Below are 15,236 nucleotides of genomic sequence, written 5' to 3'. Positions count from 1 at the left end.
ATATCCTGTGGGATATGCGGCAGCCTGCAGGATTACATGTACTCATTCCAGATCATAATGAAACCAAATGATAACAATGTTACCAAAATAACAAAGCAGCTTATTTTATAACTTTGAAATCAAAGTATTGTCAGAATAAGAGATTACACATCAAGACTACTCATTCCCCAAATGAGTGGATTTATGGCTTAGGTTAGATGTAGCCAAGTCCATACTTTCACATAGTAAAGTAGGTATGGAGAACACTGGTAAACTAAAACAGTTTTTTGTGGTTTGGAGCATTTGTTTTGGTTGATCTTTTGGAATGAGTTCTAATAAATGGAAAAACTAAAATAATGGGTTGGCTGTATTTGTATAGTGGGCTAAGCCACTGCTTGAAATGTCTGCATCCTATATCCAAGTACCAGTTGGGGTCCTAGCTGCTCTGCTTCTAACCCAGCTCCCAGCTAATGTGCCTGGAAAAGCAGCAGAAGATGGGTCCCCTGCCACTTGTGTGGGAGATGGCAGTGGAGTTCTGCGCTCCTGGCTTCAGCCTGGACCAGCCCTGCCATTTTGGCCATTTAGGGAGGGAGCCAGTGGACAGAAGAGCTCTCTGTCTCTTTCAGTTTGTATTTGAAATAAATAATAGTAATTAAAAAAAAAAAACACTAAGAAGCACAGTGACGCATGCTTAACTTAGGGGCTGAATTGAGAATACAGTTGTGGCCTCAATATCTACACCGTTGATTTCAATCCTAGAAATCAATTTTCCTAAAGTATTTTGTGAACTGACAACTAATAAAAGAATTCTACTTAAAAGGTGGCTTCTAGATTTTTTTGTTTTGCACAATGATGCATTATGTAGTGAGTGGAGGGTGGAAAAAGGAAGGGGAATATTTTAGTATACTTCCTAGGAGTACTAACAGGACTAATGGATTGTTTTCCCTTATAAGCAGTTAATCTGAGGCTTACAAAGTTTTCATTGTCAATAAAATATAGAATAAACAGGTATTAGTGGCACGGAAAAGCTTGAAGGGGAATTTTAGGAACATTTTGGTGAGTATGTTCCACCAAGGGAAATGTTTAGTAAAATACATACATACTATTTTCTTTCTGTAAATCCTACTGTGGTTCAGCTAATTTTATTTTGTTTAAGAAATCTTTAGCTAAATCAATGGAAAGATCTATCTGTAGTACATTAAAGTTAAACTCAAAATTTCTGTAATGGTTTCAGACCAATCCATTGGTCTGGGCAATCTGCCATTACCGTGTGTAGTGCCTGGGGTGGCTGTATGGCACAGTAATGAAGATGCTGCTTTGTGTTCCCACATCCCGGATCTAAGTGCCTGGGGTCAAGTCCTGACTCTGGTACTAATCTAACTTCCGGCAGATGCATACCCTGGGAGGCAGCAGGTGATGGTTCAAGGAGTTGGGTCACTACCACCCAAGTGGGAGACCTGGACTGAGTTTGATGCTCGTGAGTTCAGACTGGCCTAGCCCCAGCTGTTGCAGACATTTGAGGGGAGAACCACCAGATGGAAGAGCTCTGTCTTTCAAATATAAATAAATAAAATTAATTCCCTGTGTAAAATTGCTTAGTTTTTATCACATTCCAGAAATTCTGCTTTTGAAACCTACACCCAGGATCCTCTGAAGACTTCCTCCGCAGGTTTTGGAGTCCCGGTGCATGAATGGCTTGTGCTGATGGGATGAAGGGTGCGAGGCGGGGGGTGACGTCTCCTGGCAGACTGCACTGTGTAGGACAGATAAGACGTACTAAGCTCCATGGATCGATTTGGCCAGTTTCGGATGGAAAGGATGGTACTGGACCCAGGCCTCGTAAGTAGCTTGTCATCAAGATCTCTAGGGACCAAATCAGAAACCCACAAGAAAATAAAGATCGCACTGCACTGTACAGGAAGGCAAGACGAGACTCATGGGATAAAAGGCATTAAATTGCACTCAGGAGAAAAACAGAAGAAAAAACAAAATTAAAGACTTTTCAATAAACCACCTAGTTTTCAGGAGACAATGTGACATGAGACTCTTAAGAAAAAGAGGACATTACCTCATTTACAATTTATTAGACTGGAAATTTGGGACATTATTCACCTGCTATCACAGCCACCTGTTCAGTCACTAGCAAAGGCACGGCCAAAGCGTTCCTTCTCTAAGGCGCTTCCCGGACGCTTGGCACAGAAGCTGGCCAGCAACTCGTGCTGCCTGGGACAACTGGAACAGTAAGCCTTCTGATAAATGTCATGCCTAAACCATTCTGCCCTCCAAGATTTAGGGATTTTCTCTGCTTTTGCTTTGTAAACCAGATGAGAGGACATTTGGGTATTTCAAGGCTGTGAAAAGTCAATCTTTGTACAAAGAAACGAACAGGGGGGAAGAAAAAAGCTCAGCTCTGCCACTTGGCCCTGTGGCTTTCAGCAGATTTCTTAGTCTCCAAGCCACCTGGAGTGTCCCCTCATGTGGAACTTGTCACAGTGTTTGAAAGACTGTGAAGAGAAAAAAACAAAGGAAGAGGGCTAAGCCTTGAGTGTTGCTTCCCAGATCACTCTCTGAATTGTTTTCACACGCCCTCCCTGCTTTGTAATTCCAGAAGGCTTTGGCAGTCCCTCTTGTTTTATTGGGAACTCCTCATTCCTAATGCTCCAGCAGCCAGGTGACTTTTGATCAGTCTCCATATTGGATCTCTTTTCATATTTCCAATAAGACACCCCTCCCTCCCCGCATCATTGTAAGCTGAACACACCCTGAAAGAAATTTATTTCCTGCAAAGAGAAGCTTCCCTTAGGCTTGAAATCTCAGAATTCACTTGGATTCCTCTATGTGGATGGAATTGTGTTTCCTGCCTTCCTTCCTTCCTTGCTGCGCTGAACAGACGCCCGCAGCAGCTCTTCCATGCTTCAGCTGCCGCCTCAGAGTCTCATCACCTTCAGTCACCCCAGCTCCACTGTTTGTTCTAAGACTCTGAAATTCATCTTTCAAATTTCAGATTTAAACATATAGGAAATCTGGCAGTTTCCTACTGCCACATAGATACGTCAAGAAATGGGACAATATGCTAAAAGGCCTATGCAAAAGATCTCTAAAGGCCTTTATGTGTAACAGCCCCCACCGAGGATCAACTCAACTGTTAATTATCAGGAGAATAGGCAGGCACGTGGTGATGTACTTATGATGGAATAGAGACAGTCATAGGCAACCCTCAAGCCATTCAAAACCTTCCTGTCTGATCCCAACATTAACTTAGATAGTGCATCTGTGCTAACTGACTTTGTTTTCCCTTTAATTCTCAGGGATCTATTCAAATTATAGTGGATGAAAATGTTGTACTTCTTACAGGAGCTTGTCAATCAGGGATAGATTTCTTGGCTGTAGAGGCATCCCGTGAACCAAGAGCCCATTCACATTTGGCTGATAACCACTTGCTTGACAGAGACTCGTCTGCAGGTCAAAACAAGATTTTGCTTGTTAGCAGTTGGTGAAGATACCTACTAGGCCTCCCATCTTTGCCAAAAGTTAGTATTTCCAATGGAAAAACTTATACATTTTCCCTTGTGCATTTTGTAACATTTCAGCCCCTAGCTGGGACTCTGAGTTCCTGTCAAAATGACTAGGGCCTTTCTTTCCATTTCTAAACAGCAGCAGGTAAGGAAAGCCTGCTAACTTAGATGAAGGCAGTGAGCAGCCACGCTCTTAAGGCTGGGGGAAGCTTATCATTATCTACATTATAGAAGAAAAAATCTTCCCATGAAAAATAATAGAAAAAGGAAGGTGAATTCTAATGCTTTCACCATCACTCAGTCCTGGGCTCTGCACAAACCAGTCCTTTCCCATTCCTGGAACAGTCAGCTCTCATCAAATGAGAACCTAAATTGTGGAGCAGACTGTATGTCCAGAGTTAACCTTATTTGTTCTAATGCTAGTAGGATTTCATCTTACTGAGCTGGCGTGGCTACACCCGAGCCCTGCTTGTTGTTTCTCAGGTCATCAGTGCAGCGGCCCTTTCTGGCCATCTCATCCTCTACCACAGAATGAGTTTATTTTCCTTCTTCAAGAACATTTGTTTTAACCATTCTTCCTTTTGTCATTTGGACTTTCTAACCATTCAGGGTTTAGCCAGAGCAGTTCAACATGCAAAACACTTGATCACCACTAAAGCAATATTAGTTTAGTGGTTCATATCGGGATGCAGTGAATTGTCAGCCTTGAAAACCTTTAAGGGCCCGGCGGCTTGGCCTAGCTACTAAAGTCCTCACTTTGAATGACCCAAGATCCCATATGGGCACTGGTTCTAATCCCGGCAGCTCCACTTCCCATCCAGCTCCCTGCTTGTAGCCTGGGAAAGCAGTCGAGGATGGCCCAAAGCCTTGGGACCCTGTACCCACGTGGGAGACCTGGAGGAAGTTCCTGGATCCTGGCTTCAGATCGGCTCAGCACCGGCCGTTGTGGTCACTTGGGGAGTGAATTATCAGATGGAAGATCTTCCTTTCTGTCTCTCAACCTCTCTGTATATGACTTTGCAATAAAAATAAAATAAATCTGGGCCTGGCACGATAGTGTAGTGGTTAAAATCCTCACTTTGCATGCACTGGGATCCCATATGGTCGCCGGATGGAAAGCCTCAATTGCTTTCCCAGGCCACAAGCAGGGAGCTGGATGGGAAGCAGGGCCTCCAGGATTTGAACAGGTACCCATGTGGGATGCTGGTGTGTGAAAGGCAAGGACTTTAGCCACTAGACCACTGCACCAGGCCCCAAACTCTGCTTTTTAAATAAATAAATCTTAAAACAAAAAATTGTGGTTAATATGCCCACTTCCCTTCCAGGTGGTTGGGGTCCTGTCATCCATATTGAAGACCTGGATGAGTTCACAGCTCCCAGCTTTGGCCTAGGCCAGTCCCAGCTGTTGAAAACATTTAGGGGATGAGCCATATAGGAGCTCTCTCTGTTGAATAAATTAAAATTAAATAAATAAAGATAAATGTTCAAAAATAGGGTAGGCTAAATTGAAAGAAAAAAAGGGAGAGGGTTGGGCCTGGTGCGATAACCTAGTGGCTAAATCCTTGCCTTGCAAACACCAGGATCCCATATGGGTGTTGGTTTGTGTCCTGCTACACCACTTCCCATCCAACTCCCTGCCTGTGGCCTGGGAAAACAACAGATGATAGCCCAAAGCCTTGTGCCCCTGTGTATTTGGCAGACCAGGAACAGGCTGCTGGCTTTGGATCAGCTCAGCTCCAGCTGTTGTGGCCACTTGGGGGATGAACCAGCAGGCAGAAGATACTTCCATCTCTCTGTAAATCTGGCTTTCCAATAAAAATCATCTTAAAAAAAAAAAAAGGAAGGGGTGTAGTAAGAAAGGAGTCAAAGGGGCTGGCACCTTGGCTTAACAGGCTAATCCTCCACCCTATGGCGCCAGCAAATCGTACGGGCACCGGTTCATGTCCCAGCTGCTCCATTTCCAATCCAGTTCCCTTTTGGCCAGAGAAAGCAGTGAAGGATGGCTCAAAGCTTTGCATCCTGCACCCACATGGGAGACAAGAAGAGGCTCCTGGCTCTTGGCTGTGGATTAGCTCAGCTATGGCTGCTGAGGCCACTTAGGGATTGAGCCAGTGGGTAGAAAACCTCCTTTCTTTATCTCTCATTCTCTTGGTAAATCTGCTTTTCAAATAAAAATAAACAAATCTTAAAAAGATCAAAGCCGGGCTTGGCAGTGTGGCCTAGTGGCTAAGGTCCTCGCCTTGATCCCATATGGCCGCTGGTTCTAATCCCGGCAGCTCCACTTCCTTTCTATCTCTCCTCCTCTCAGTATATCTGACTTTGTAATAAAAATAAAGTAAATCTTTTAAAAAAAAAAAAAAGATCAAAGCCACAAAGAACATGAAATTAGTCTCAATCATCCTAACGAGAGCTTTCATGTTTCCCACAGCAGACCTGGGCAGAGCACAATACTATTCTAGACCGAAAAAAGGCTGCTGTAATAGCACTGGGAATTTTCAACACCAGCTCGCTGATTTTATAACTGCAAAGAGCCACTGGATTATGGCAATTGTACCAAAAAGCACTGAGTCATCAGGAATAAAATTAAGGTGGATACTTCTGGACACACATCCTCTGGCAAGGTCCTGGCTGTGTCCCCCTGTGGGGCTTACCGCATTGGAAGTGACGGACTGTCTCTTACACTGTGGCATGCGAGGTAACACCAAAGGCTGCAGCTGACTCAGCACACAGGGACTTTCAGAGTCCAGTCTGGTGACTGCAACATTACTGTCATCATCTGAGCAAAGGAACAGAGGCTGTCATCCATGGATGTCTTTTGGCCCACACACAATACTATGGAAAAAGGCAAATTCATAAGCTCCTAGCTTCCCTCATCTTTTGCAGCCCAATTCCATATGCCACCACGAAGAGCTGAGTTACAGTGGTTTTCCCAGGTTGGTTTTCCTGGTACTTGGCAGAAGAAAAACCAAAGATCTCTAAAGTAAAGCTGAGAAGAGAACTGTGGAAGTTGATGGAAATGTCTTATATTTGTACTACACAGTAGGGTAGCCACACTCAACACAGGGAGCTATGGAGCACTTAAATTGTAGCTAGCATGAATCAGGGAGTGAAATTTAAGGTTCATGTGATAATGAAATAGTCACATTAGGGACAGCTTTGGTGGACAGTGTAGCTCCAAGTGAACCTTCAGATTAATCCAGACTTTAGTTCTCACAAGTAAAAATTACACAATTAGAAGTCACTATTAAAAATAGTGTAATGCATAACAAATCACTAAACACTTTAGAAACTCATATTAAGTGCAGAATGTAAAAAGAAGCAGATGAAAATACAAATAAGCAAAAACATTGCAAAAATAAATATGCAGGGGCCTGGCACTGTAGCCTGGTGGTTAAAGTCCTTGCCCTGTACACTTGCAAACACATATGGGCACCAGTTTGTATCCTGGCTGTTCCATTTCCCTTCAAGCTCCCTGCTTATGGCCTGGGAAAGCAGTAGAGAACAGCCCAAAACCTTGGGTCCCTGCACCCGCGTGGGGGACGTGGAAGAAGCTCCTGGCTAGATTGCCTCACCTCTGGCTGTTGCAGCCATTTTGGGAGTGAATCAGCAGATGGAAGATCTTTCTGTCTCTCCTTTACTCTGTAGATCTTTTCCAATAAAATAAATATTTTAAAATAAATAAATATGCAGGGGCCAGTTTTCTAACTGCAAGAGCTGGCATTGCACATGGGTGGCAGTTTATATCCCAGCTGCTCCACTTCCCACCCAGCTCCCTTCTTGTGGCCTGGGAAAACGGCGGAGGATGGTCCAAAGCCTTGGGACCCTGCATGCATGTGGGAGACTAGGAAGAAGCTCCTGGCTTGGATTGGCTCAGCTCCAGCCATTATGGCCACTTAGGGAATGAACTAGTGGTGAAAATAAATTAAAAAAAAAAAAAGTAAAAACAGGGCCTGGCGCACTAGCTAGTGGCTAAAATCTTTGCCTTGCATGCACCAGGATCTCATATGGATGCCGGTTCATACCATGGCAGCAGGTTAACAGTTCATATCATGGAAAGGTAGGTTTGCAGACAGGAGGAGAGAAACAGAAAATATCTTCCACACACTGGTTCAATCCCCAAGTGGCTTCAACAGCCGGAGTGTGTCAACGGATGGAAGATCTTCCTTTCTGTCTCTCCTCTCTATAAATACCTTTGCAGTAAAAATAAATAATTTTTTTTAAAAGAGAAGGCTTTAAGATTCATTTTGATTTGAAAGGTGGAGTTACAGAGAGAAGAAACAGAGAGAGGTCTTCCATTTGCTGGTTGACTCCCAAAATAGCTGCAATGGCCAGAGCTGAGCTGATCTGAAGCCAGGTGTTAGGAACTTCTTCTGGGTCTCCCACATAAGTGCAGGTCCCAAGGCTTTGGGCCATTTTCTGCTGCTTTTCCAGGTCATAAGCAGGGAGCTGCATTGGAAGTGTAGCAGCTGGCACATGAACAGGTGCCCATATGGAATGCCAGTGTCATGTGGCATCTTAGTCTACTATGACATGATGCTGACCCCTATAATTTAGATTTAAAGGTGTCTTGATTAAAAGTTGAAATGAAATGATTATAAATTATTATGCAGATAGACCAATGATTTTATTTATCAAGTTTTATACTTTTTTTGGGTTATAGTTGATAAACCTAAAAAAAAAAAATGACAATCTGTCAGGACTGGCCGTTATGGCATAATAGGTAAAACTGGCACCTGTGATGCCAGCAGCCCATATGGGTGCTGGTTTCTGACCTGGCTGCTTCGTTTTGAATTCAGCATCCCTGTTGTTGGTCCAAGGGCCCTGCCACCTATGAGGGATGCGCAGAAGTTCTCGCTCTTGTGGGATTCTGGGGGAAGAGGCAGCAGATGGAAGCTCTCTGTACCTGCCTCTCAAAAAGATAGATACTAAAATTTAAAAATTGCTCCAGTGGTAGGCACTGTAGTGCAGCACGCTGAGCTTCAGATAGCTGCCTCCCTTACCCGAGCGCCTGTCGCAGGCCTTTGGTGAGTAAACCAGGGAATGGAAATTTTTTTCTCTCTCTCTAGTTTTCAAGTTTTTCAAAAAATAGACAAGTAAATACTCATAAATATTGCTCAAAACCCCAGATAAGGGCCCTTTGCGGTAACCTAGTGGCTAAAGTCCGTGTCTTGTATGTGCCAGGATCCCATGCAGACATTGAAGATTACTAGGAGACAAATTATCAATACAGAATTTATCTTACAGTAAACAACAGCAAAATAAAGGAATGTTCATGACTACAAAACCAGCAGAAACATAAACGTTAAAGTACATTCTTCAGACTGAAAAATGAAGTTTTTTAAATGAATGATTTAGTAACAGAATTTTCCATTTTAAAATAATGTACATTTTCATGCTTTGTAGTATAATCACAATGTTTGGCGATCATCACCATCATGTAATTTTTAAAAACTTTCATCCATGAATGAAATGGCTATCAATCCCCTGATAGCCACTCAACTCCTGTCTGTCTCTTCCTACCCCGAACATTCCACATGAATGAAATCAAACCATATGTGGCCTCTTGTGTCTGGCTTCTTACATTTAATGCAGCATTTCCAAGTTGAAAGCATGCAGTAACAGATGAATGTTGAACAGTGATTCCATTTTGTGGCTGAATCATATCTGATTTATGGGGTATCAGTTTGCTGGAGCTTCCATACCAAAATGCCAGACTGACACAGCGGACATGGATCTTTCTCACCATCTGGAGTCGTTCTGGAAGTCAGGGTTGGTTCCTGGTGAGGTCTCTCTTCCTGTGTGCTCACCTCCGCACCCAAGCTGTGTGAACGGGCAAAGGGAGATCTCTGGTGACTCTCTTCTTAGGAAAGCAGCCCCACTGGTACAGGACACCTGTCTCATGATCTCACTGTAACAGCCTCCTGAAGGCCCCGTCTCCAAATATGGTTGCCTCAGGAGATATGGCTTCAACATATCCATATCAGGGGAAGAGTCTGTCACACATGAATATACTAAACTTGATCCATTTGTCGGTCGGCAGACCTACGGGTTGTTGTGCTTTTCAGCTACTATAAATACAGCTGCTATGAATATTTGTGTACAATTTTTTGGTGAATATCTTTTTTCCTGTCTTTTGGTTACCTACCCATAAGTAGAATATTCTGTGTCATACAGTAATTTTGTATTGATATTCTGAGAAGTTGCCAAACTTTTCTCAACAGCTGCATCATCTTACATTCCCACCAGCAAAACCTGAGGGTCCTAATTTCTCCACATCGTCACCAATACTTGCTTATTTTCCCTTAAAAAAAAAAAACTGCACTTTGAGTTGATTTTTGTAGATGGTATGAGGTCAGAATCTAACTTCATTCATTCCCAAGAGGACATCTAGCACCATTAGTTGCAGTAACTTCTTTCCTCATAGAATGGATCTTTGTACCCTTGTTGAAAATCAGTTGGCTACCGATGTATAAATTTATCTCTGGACTTTTGCTCTAATATCACTGATCTGTCTGTTCTCATATTAATTTCAGTTTTAATTACTGTGGCTTTGTGGTTTTTACATTTTTATTTGAAAGGCAGAATTACAGATACAGAAGGAGAGACAGAGATGGAGAGATATCTTCCATCAGCTGGTTCACTCCCCAAATAACTGCACCAGGAACTTCTCCTGGATCTCCCAGGTGGGTACAGGGGCCCAAAGACTTAGGCCATCCTCTGTTGCTTTCCCAGGTCAGCAGCAGGAAGGTGGATAGGAAGTGGAGCAACTGGAACTCAAACTGACACCCATATGGGATGCCAGTTATAAAGGCTGAGGATCGGCCTACTACACCATGGTGCTGGCCCCTGTAGTTAAGTTTTTAAATTAGGAAGTATGAGCCCTCTAAGTTTGTCTTTTTTCAACTTTATTTTGCTTTTTCTGGGTCCTTTCATTTCCATTTGAATTGTCGGATTAACTCTTGAAATCCGCAATAAAGGCAGTTGTATTTCATTGAACCTGAGACTACCGCCATCTTAACAATACTAAGTCATTTAATCCTTGAGTGCAGGCTGTATCTCCATTTCCTTAGGTCTTGTCTAGTTTCTTTCTGTTTTATGGTTTTCAGAATACTGTGTTGCACTTTCTTAACTAAAATTATTTTACATATTTTATTCTTGTTGCTGTTGTAAATTAACTGTTAATTATTTGAACTGTTTGGTAGAGGGTAGAAGAATTTTTGAGACATTATGCAGAAGACAAAGTGAGAGCAGAAATCTGGCTGTGGAGGATGCTGCAGGAGAAGGCTCAGAAGGAAGGGGGAAATATGTTACTGAAGACTAGAGGAAGGAAGGTGCTTGTTTTTGATAGCAGAAAGCTTAGTGAAATGATGTAAGGGATGGTCTTCTTTTTTTTTTTAATTTATTTATTTTCATTGGAAAGGCAGATTCAGAGATTAAAAGAGACATAGAGAGAGCTCTTCCAACTGCTGGCTCACTCTCCAAATGGCTGCCAATGGCCAGAACTGAGTCGATCCGAAGACAGGAGACAGGAGCTTCTTCTGGGTGTCCCACGTGGGTGCAGGGTCCCAAGGACTTGAGCCAGCCTCTGTTGCTTTCCTAGGCCACAAGCAGGGAGCTGGATGGGAAGTGCAGCAGCCAGGATAGAAACCAGCACACATATGGGATGCTGACACTTGGAGGTGGAGGAGTAGCCAGCTGAGTCATTGTGTTGGCACCAGGAATCCTCTTCCAACATGTGGAAGATGAGGCCTGATCCTTTTCTTTCTTGCTGCTTAGAACAATGTGCATGATGAGAAAGACATATTAAGGGGAAGGCTGATAGAGACACTAGGAGTTGATGACTTTGAAAATTATGTTCCTCTAAAGGGCAAAAGATGCTAATATTATATAGAGTAATATAAAGCAACAGAATGTGACCACACAATCTCCTACTAGTATGTCAGAGCAATTAAAAGGCTAAGTATTCACTCAGACCAAGGGCTCTTCCAAATCATTAAGGGTATAGCTCATGGACCATATTAACGAGAACACAGAATCAGTAAGAAGGTGAGAAGGACTGTCCCATTCTCCCTTTGCAAAAGTGCTCGGTAGAGAAGGGATGAGTGTGCCTGGTAAAAAGCATGTGAACCTCACTGATGCTCACGGGAAACACAAGCTTCCTGAGAAACTTACTGCAACAGAAACACAACCAGCTTGGACCTAGGGACAACTTGATGACCAAGTGAAACAGCTGTTGACCCAGGATGCCACTGGCAAGAAGCAGTGTGATCAAGTTACCTAGCTGCAAACATGTATCGATGGAGCAGAGAGCAGCTTAGGATGATTCCCAGGCCTTGGAATTTAGTCAAGGAACTCCCACTATTGACTCAGCTGGACTTCACAGGTGCCATGGGTCCTCCTCCTTGAACTGCAGTTTACAACCTATCTTTTGCCTGTCCCACGACTGGATGTTGGGTGTGTTAGGGTCAGGCAGCTTCTGTTTAATTTCATTAAGTATACAGAGGTAGGGTTTCAATTCAGACACCGTACTGAATTGGTCATTTCTAGGAGCATCGTCCACTCCAGGACCAGTTGTAGATGATAAAACTGTGGACTTCTGAGCTGATGCTCTAGTAGGCTTGGACTCTTAGAAAGTCTTGTTGTGAGGGACATACATGTATTTGCATGTGAGAAAAGGGGCAAAATGTGGACTATGGCCGACCCCAGTCTCATTCACATCTTGCTGTAATCCCCTACCCTTAGAGAGTGGGCAGGAATTGGAACTTGCTGCAGACCAGTAGATAATGGAAAAGGTGATGGGATACCATCTCTCTGATCACGTCATAATAGGTCATCTTTGGTCTTGCTATTTCACTGGGCTTCAGCATAAGAACCCAGCCTTAGCCAACACCTTCATCACACGGCTTGGTTAAAAAAAATCCAAAACACTGAAAGCAGAAAATTGGCTAAGTTGTTCTTGGACATCTGACTCACACATGTGTGAGATAATAAATCTAGCTTGTTTGAAGCCACTAAGTTTGTGATAATTTGTTGAGTAGCATAGAAAAGCTTATAAATCAGTTTTATATACATCTAACCAAATAGAGACTAGCATTTTACCTGAGAGAAAAAGAAATATGTGCTCCAAATTTTTAACCATTAATATTCAAAGCACTTTACATGTAATAGCCTAAAGCTGATGTCCATCCACAAACGAATGGATAAATAAATTCTGCTGTAATGAAATTTAGTTCTCAAAAAAGGGAGTAAATTATCAATACACAAAGAAGCTTAAACTCACTATGCTTGAGTGAAAGGAGTGAGTCCAAAAGATGACATGTCAGACCACTGCATCCTACGAAAGGCAGACTGCCCTGTGGTGACAGGAGGCGGACCACTCTTCTTGTCAGGCCTCCTTCACTCAGTGTAATGATCACTTGGGAATAAGGGGCTGGGCAGAAGGGAGGGAGGGTTACAAAGGGCATGAATTTTTGGGGGGTGATGGATATGGTTACTAAACAGACTGGAAAGGTGGTTTCATGGAGTATAGACAGGTCAGAAGTGATCAAAGTGCAATTTAAATTTGTACAGTTTCTAATAATCTTTAATTAGGCAGTTTAAAATGTACATGCCAATTGCACATGGGTTTTTCTTACAAATTCTATTCAAAGAAAAAGTACAAACTTTGTGCAGTTACCACAGACTAGGCCTTGTTGTTTACCTATACATTTTTGCATGTTTATTAATTATGTTTGTGTGGAAAATATAAACATTATGTCATAATATACACTGTGATATAATAATACATACATATTTGGCCTCTGGTTTTCGGCACATTGCTCCCAAATCTCTTGGAACCTCCAAAATAGTCTTTTATATGGTAATAAGATGACAGGTGGCTGGGGCGCTGAACAGTCTTAGGATGGGGGCTGACTGCCAGGGGAACCAACTATGCAATTAAAAGATTAAAATTTCGGCCCCATTTCACTTCTCTAGAAAGAGAAAAGGGCTAAAGGGTTAGGACGTCACCATTTGGCAATGATATAATCCATCATATCTGTGTTTAAAATCCAAAAGGAATGGGTTCTGAGAGCTTCCACATAGCCAACCAGTGTGGGGTGCCTGGCGGGTGCTGCGCCCGGGTGGGCACAGAAGCTCCACACTCCTTTCCCTCCCACCTCCTTGTGCATCTGCTCCTCTGTACCCTCTGTAATAGCCTTTATGATCAACTGGTAAAGAAAAGATGCTGTGAACTGTCTTAACAAACTACCTGAAGCCAAGGTGGGTGGGGGTGGTGATGGGAGCTTTGATTTGTAGAACTGAACTACAGCCTACCCAGGGTGCAGTTTGCTGGAGAAAATCTGGTATCGGAATTCTTGTTAGGTGGGAGATCTTGTGGTGTGTGAGAGTAGGAAAACACACTTTGGTTTTTACTAATGAAACAGATAATCCAGTTTGCTCTTTAGGGTTTGGGAATCATTGACAATTTTTGGGGGTGGTTTTCACGAAGATCCTTACCAGAAGCAAAGCCCTCCCAGTGAGTCCGTGTCAGCTGCTCCACGCAGCCCACAACCTTGCTCCACGCGCTGTCAAACACGTGAGCAAGCACATCGTCTCTCATGCAGTGCAGCGGGGCAACGGGAGGGTACCCTAGTCTCTGCTTCTCTGCAGCTCCTCCTGAGCCCTCTCCATCACATCCCTCCTCCCTGTAACAGAAGCGGGAGGGAAAGGCTTCAGAGGAGTCTTTGTGGGTACCATGCCCCCCCGCCGTGCCCCTTGGCATCCTGACTGGCCCCTACCCATCAGCCTTGCCCTTCCTTCTTGCCCAGCATGGGTAGCACACATATGAGGCTGCCTCAGGAACCGAGAGACCTCTCAACAGGAGAGGACGCCATTTTCTGTTTATTTCCCACCGGGTCCCTGTACTCTGTTCAAAAGGAAAGGGGCTAAACATTCCTGGTGCTTTGCAAGGCTCTTCTGCACTCCCTGGTATCCATAGCCCAGAAACTCCCAGGTAACCATGTGTGCCTCTGCTTCTCTGACAGGAAACACTGCCAGCCCTGAGATTCCAGTGGGAAGTCATGAAACCCACAACAGACCCAATATAAATCAAAATAAAGAAAATTCTGCCACTTGCTTGGGACAGGGAGAGAACACCTCTAAGTTTCTTCAGTGGAAGTTACCCCTGGGGAAGGCAGAGGTCCTCAGGAATTCAATAAGAAGCTGTAGTCGGGAAAGAAAGAAGCAGAGAGCTTACAGCGGATAGCTCTGGATGCCTCCTGTGCTGCCCAAGAAGGGCTGGCGTGGCACTGAGGGGGAGGACACAGAGTAACTTGACTTATGTTTAACTTTACACTTGTTTTTTGAAGAGATGACGCATTCATGTGATGAAAAAAATCAAATTGTAAAGAAAAACAGTGGAAAGGGGGGTTCCCTACATCTCTGTCCCCCAGAGCTCGACTCCAGAAGCACATAGCATACATTTACAATGTTCCAGAGAAAGAGCTGCATTATTATTGTATTGCAGTATATAATTTAATACTTCACAATTTTACTTGGCACTTGATCCCTATCAAACGTATTATTACATTTCTTAAAACAGAACTACAGGGCCCGGCACAGTAATCTAGTGGCTAAAGTCCTTGTCTTGCACGCGCCAGGATACCGTATGGGTGCCGGTTCTAATCCTGCCGACCCAGCTTCCCATCCAGCTCCCTGCTTGTGGCCTGGGAAAGCAGTCGAGGACAGCCCAAAGCCTTGGGA

General features: G+C 43.6%; 1 protein-coding gene across 7 annotated transcripts in view; it reads right to left on the bottom strand.

Moving 5' to 3' along the window:
- The window catches only part of FAM149B1 (family with sequence similarity 149 member B1), a 39,826-nt gene that overhangs the window by 5,082 nt on the left and 19,508 nt on the right, over window positions 1-15,236 (bottom strand). For 4 of the 7 annotated variants that reach the window (XM_004583474.2, XM_058671063.1, XM_058671064.1 and 1 more), the window contains 4 exons: window positions 13,992-14,179; window positions 6,146-6,270; window positions 3,332-3,435; window positions 1,618-1,842 (listed from right to left, as the gene is read on the bottom strand). In XM_004583474.2, coding sequence (XP_004583531.2) covers window positions 1,618-1,842; window positions 3,332-3,435; window positions 6,146-6,270; window positions 13,992-14,179 — 642 coding nt within the window. Of the gene's footprint in view, window positions 1-1,401; window positions 1,526-1,617; window positions 1,843-3,331; window positions 3,436-6,145; window positions 6,271-13,991; window positions 14,180-15,236 lie in introns of those variants that run through there. The other 3 variants (XM_058671062.1, XM_058671061.1, XM_058671066.1) reach the window with 3 other exon arrangements.

This window comes from Ochotona princeps, chromosome 13 (genome assembly GCF_030435755.1).
Source record: "Ochotona princeps isolate mOchPri1 chromosome 13, mOchPri1.hap1, whole genome shotgun sequence".
Classification (NCBI taxonomy): Eukaryota; Metazoa; Chordata; class Mammalia; order Lagomorpha; family Ochotonidae; genus Ochotona; species Ochotona princeps.
The sequence above is the reverse complement of the archived record's forward strand: the minus strand, read 5'-3'. Positions and strand labels throughout refer to the sequence as shown.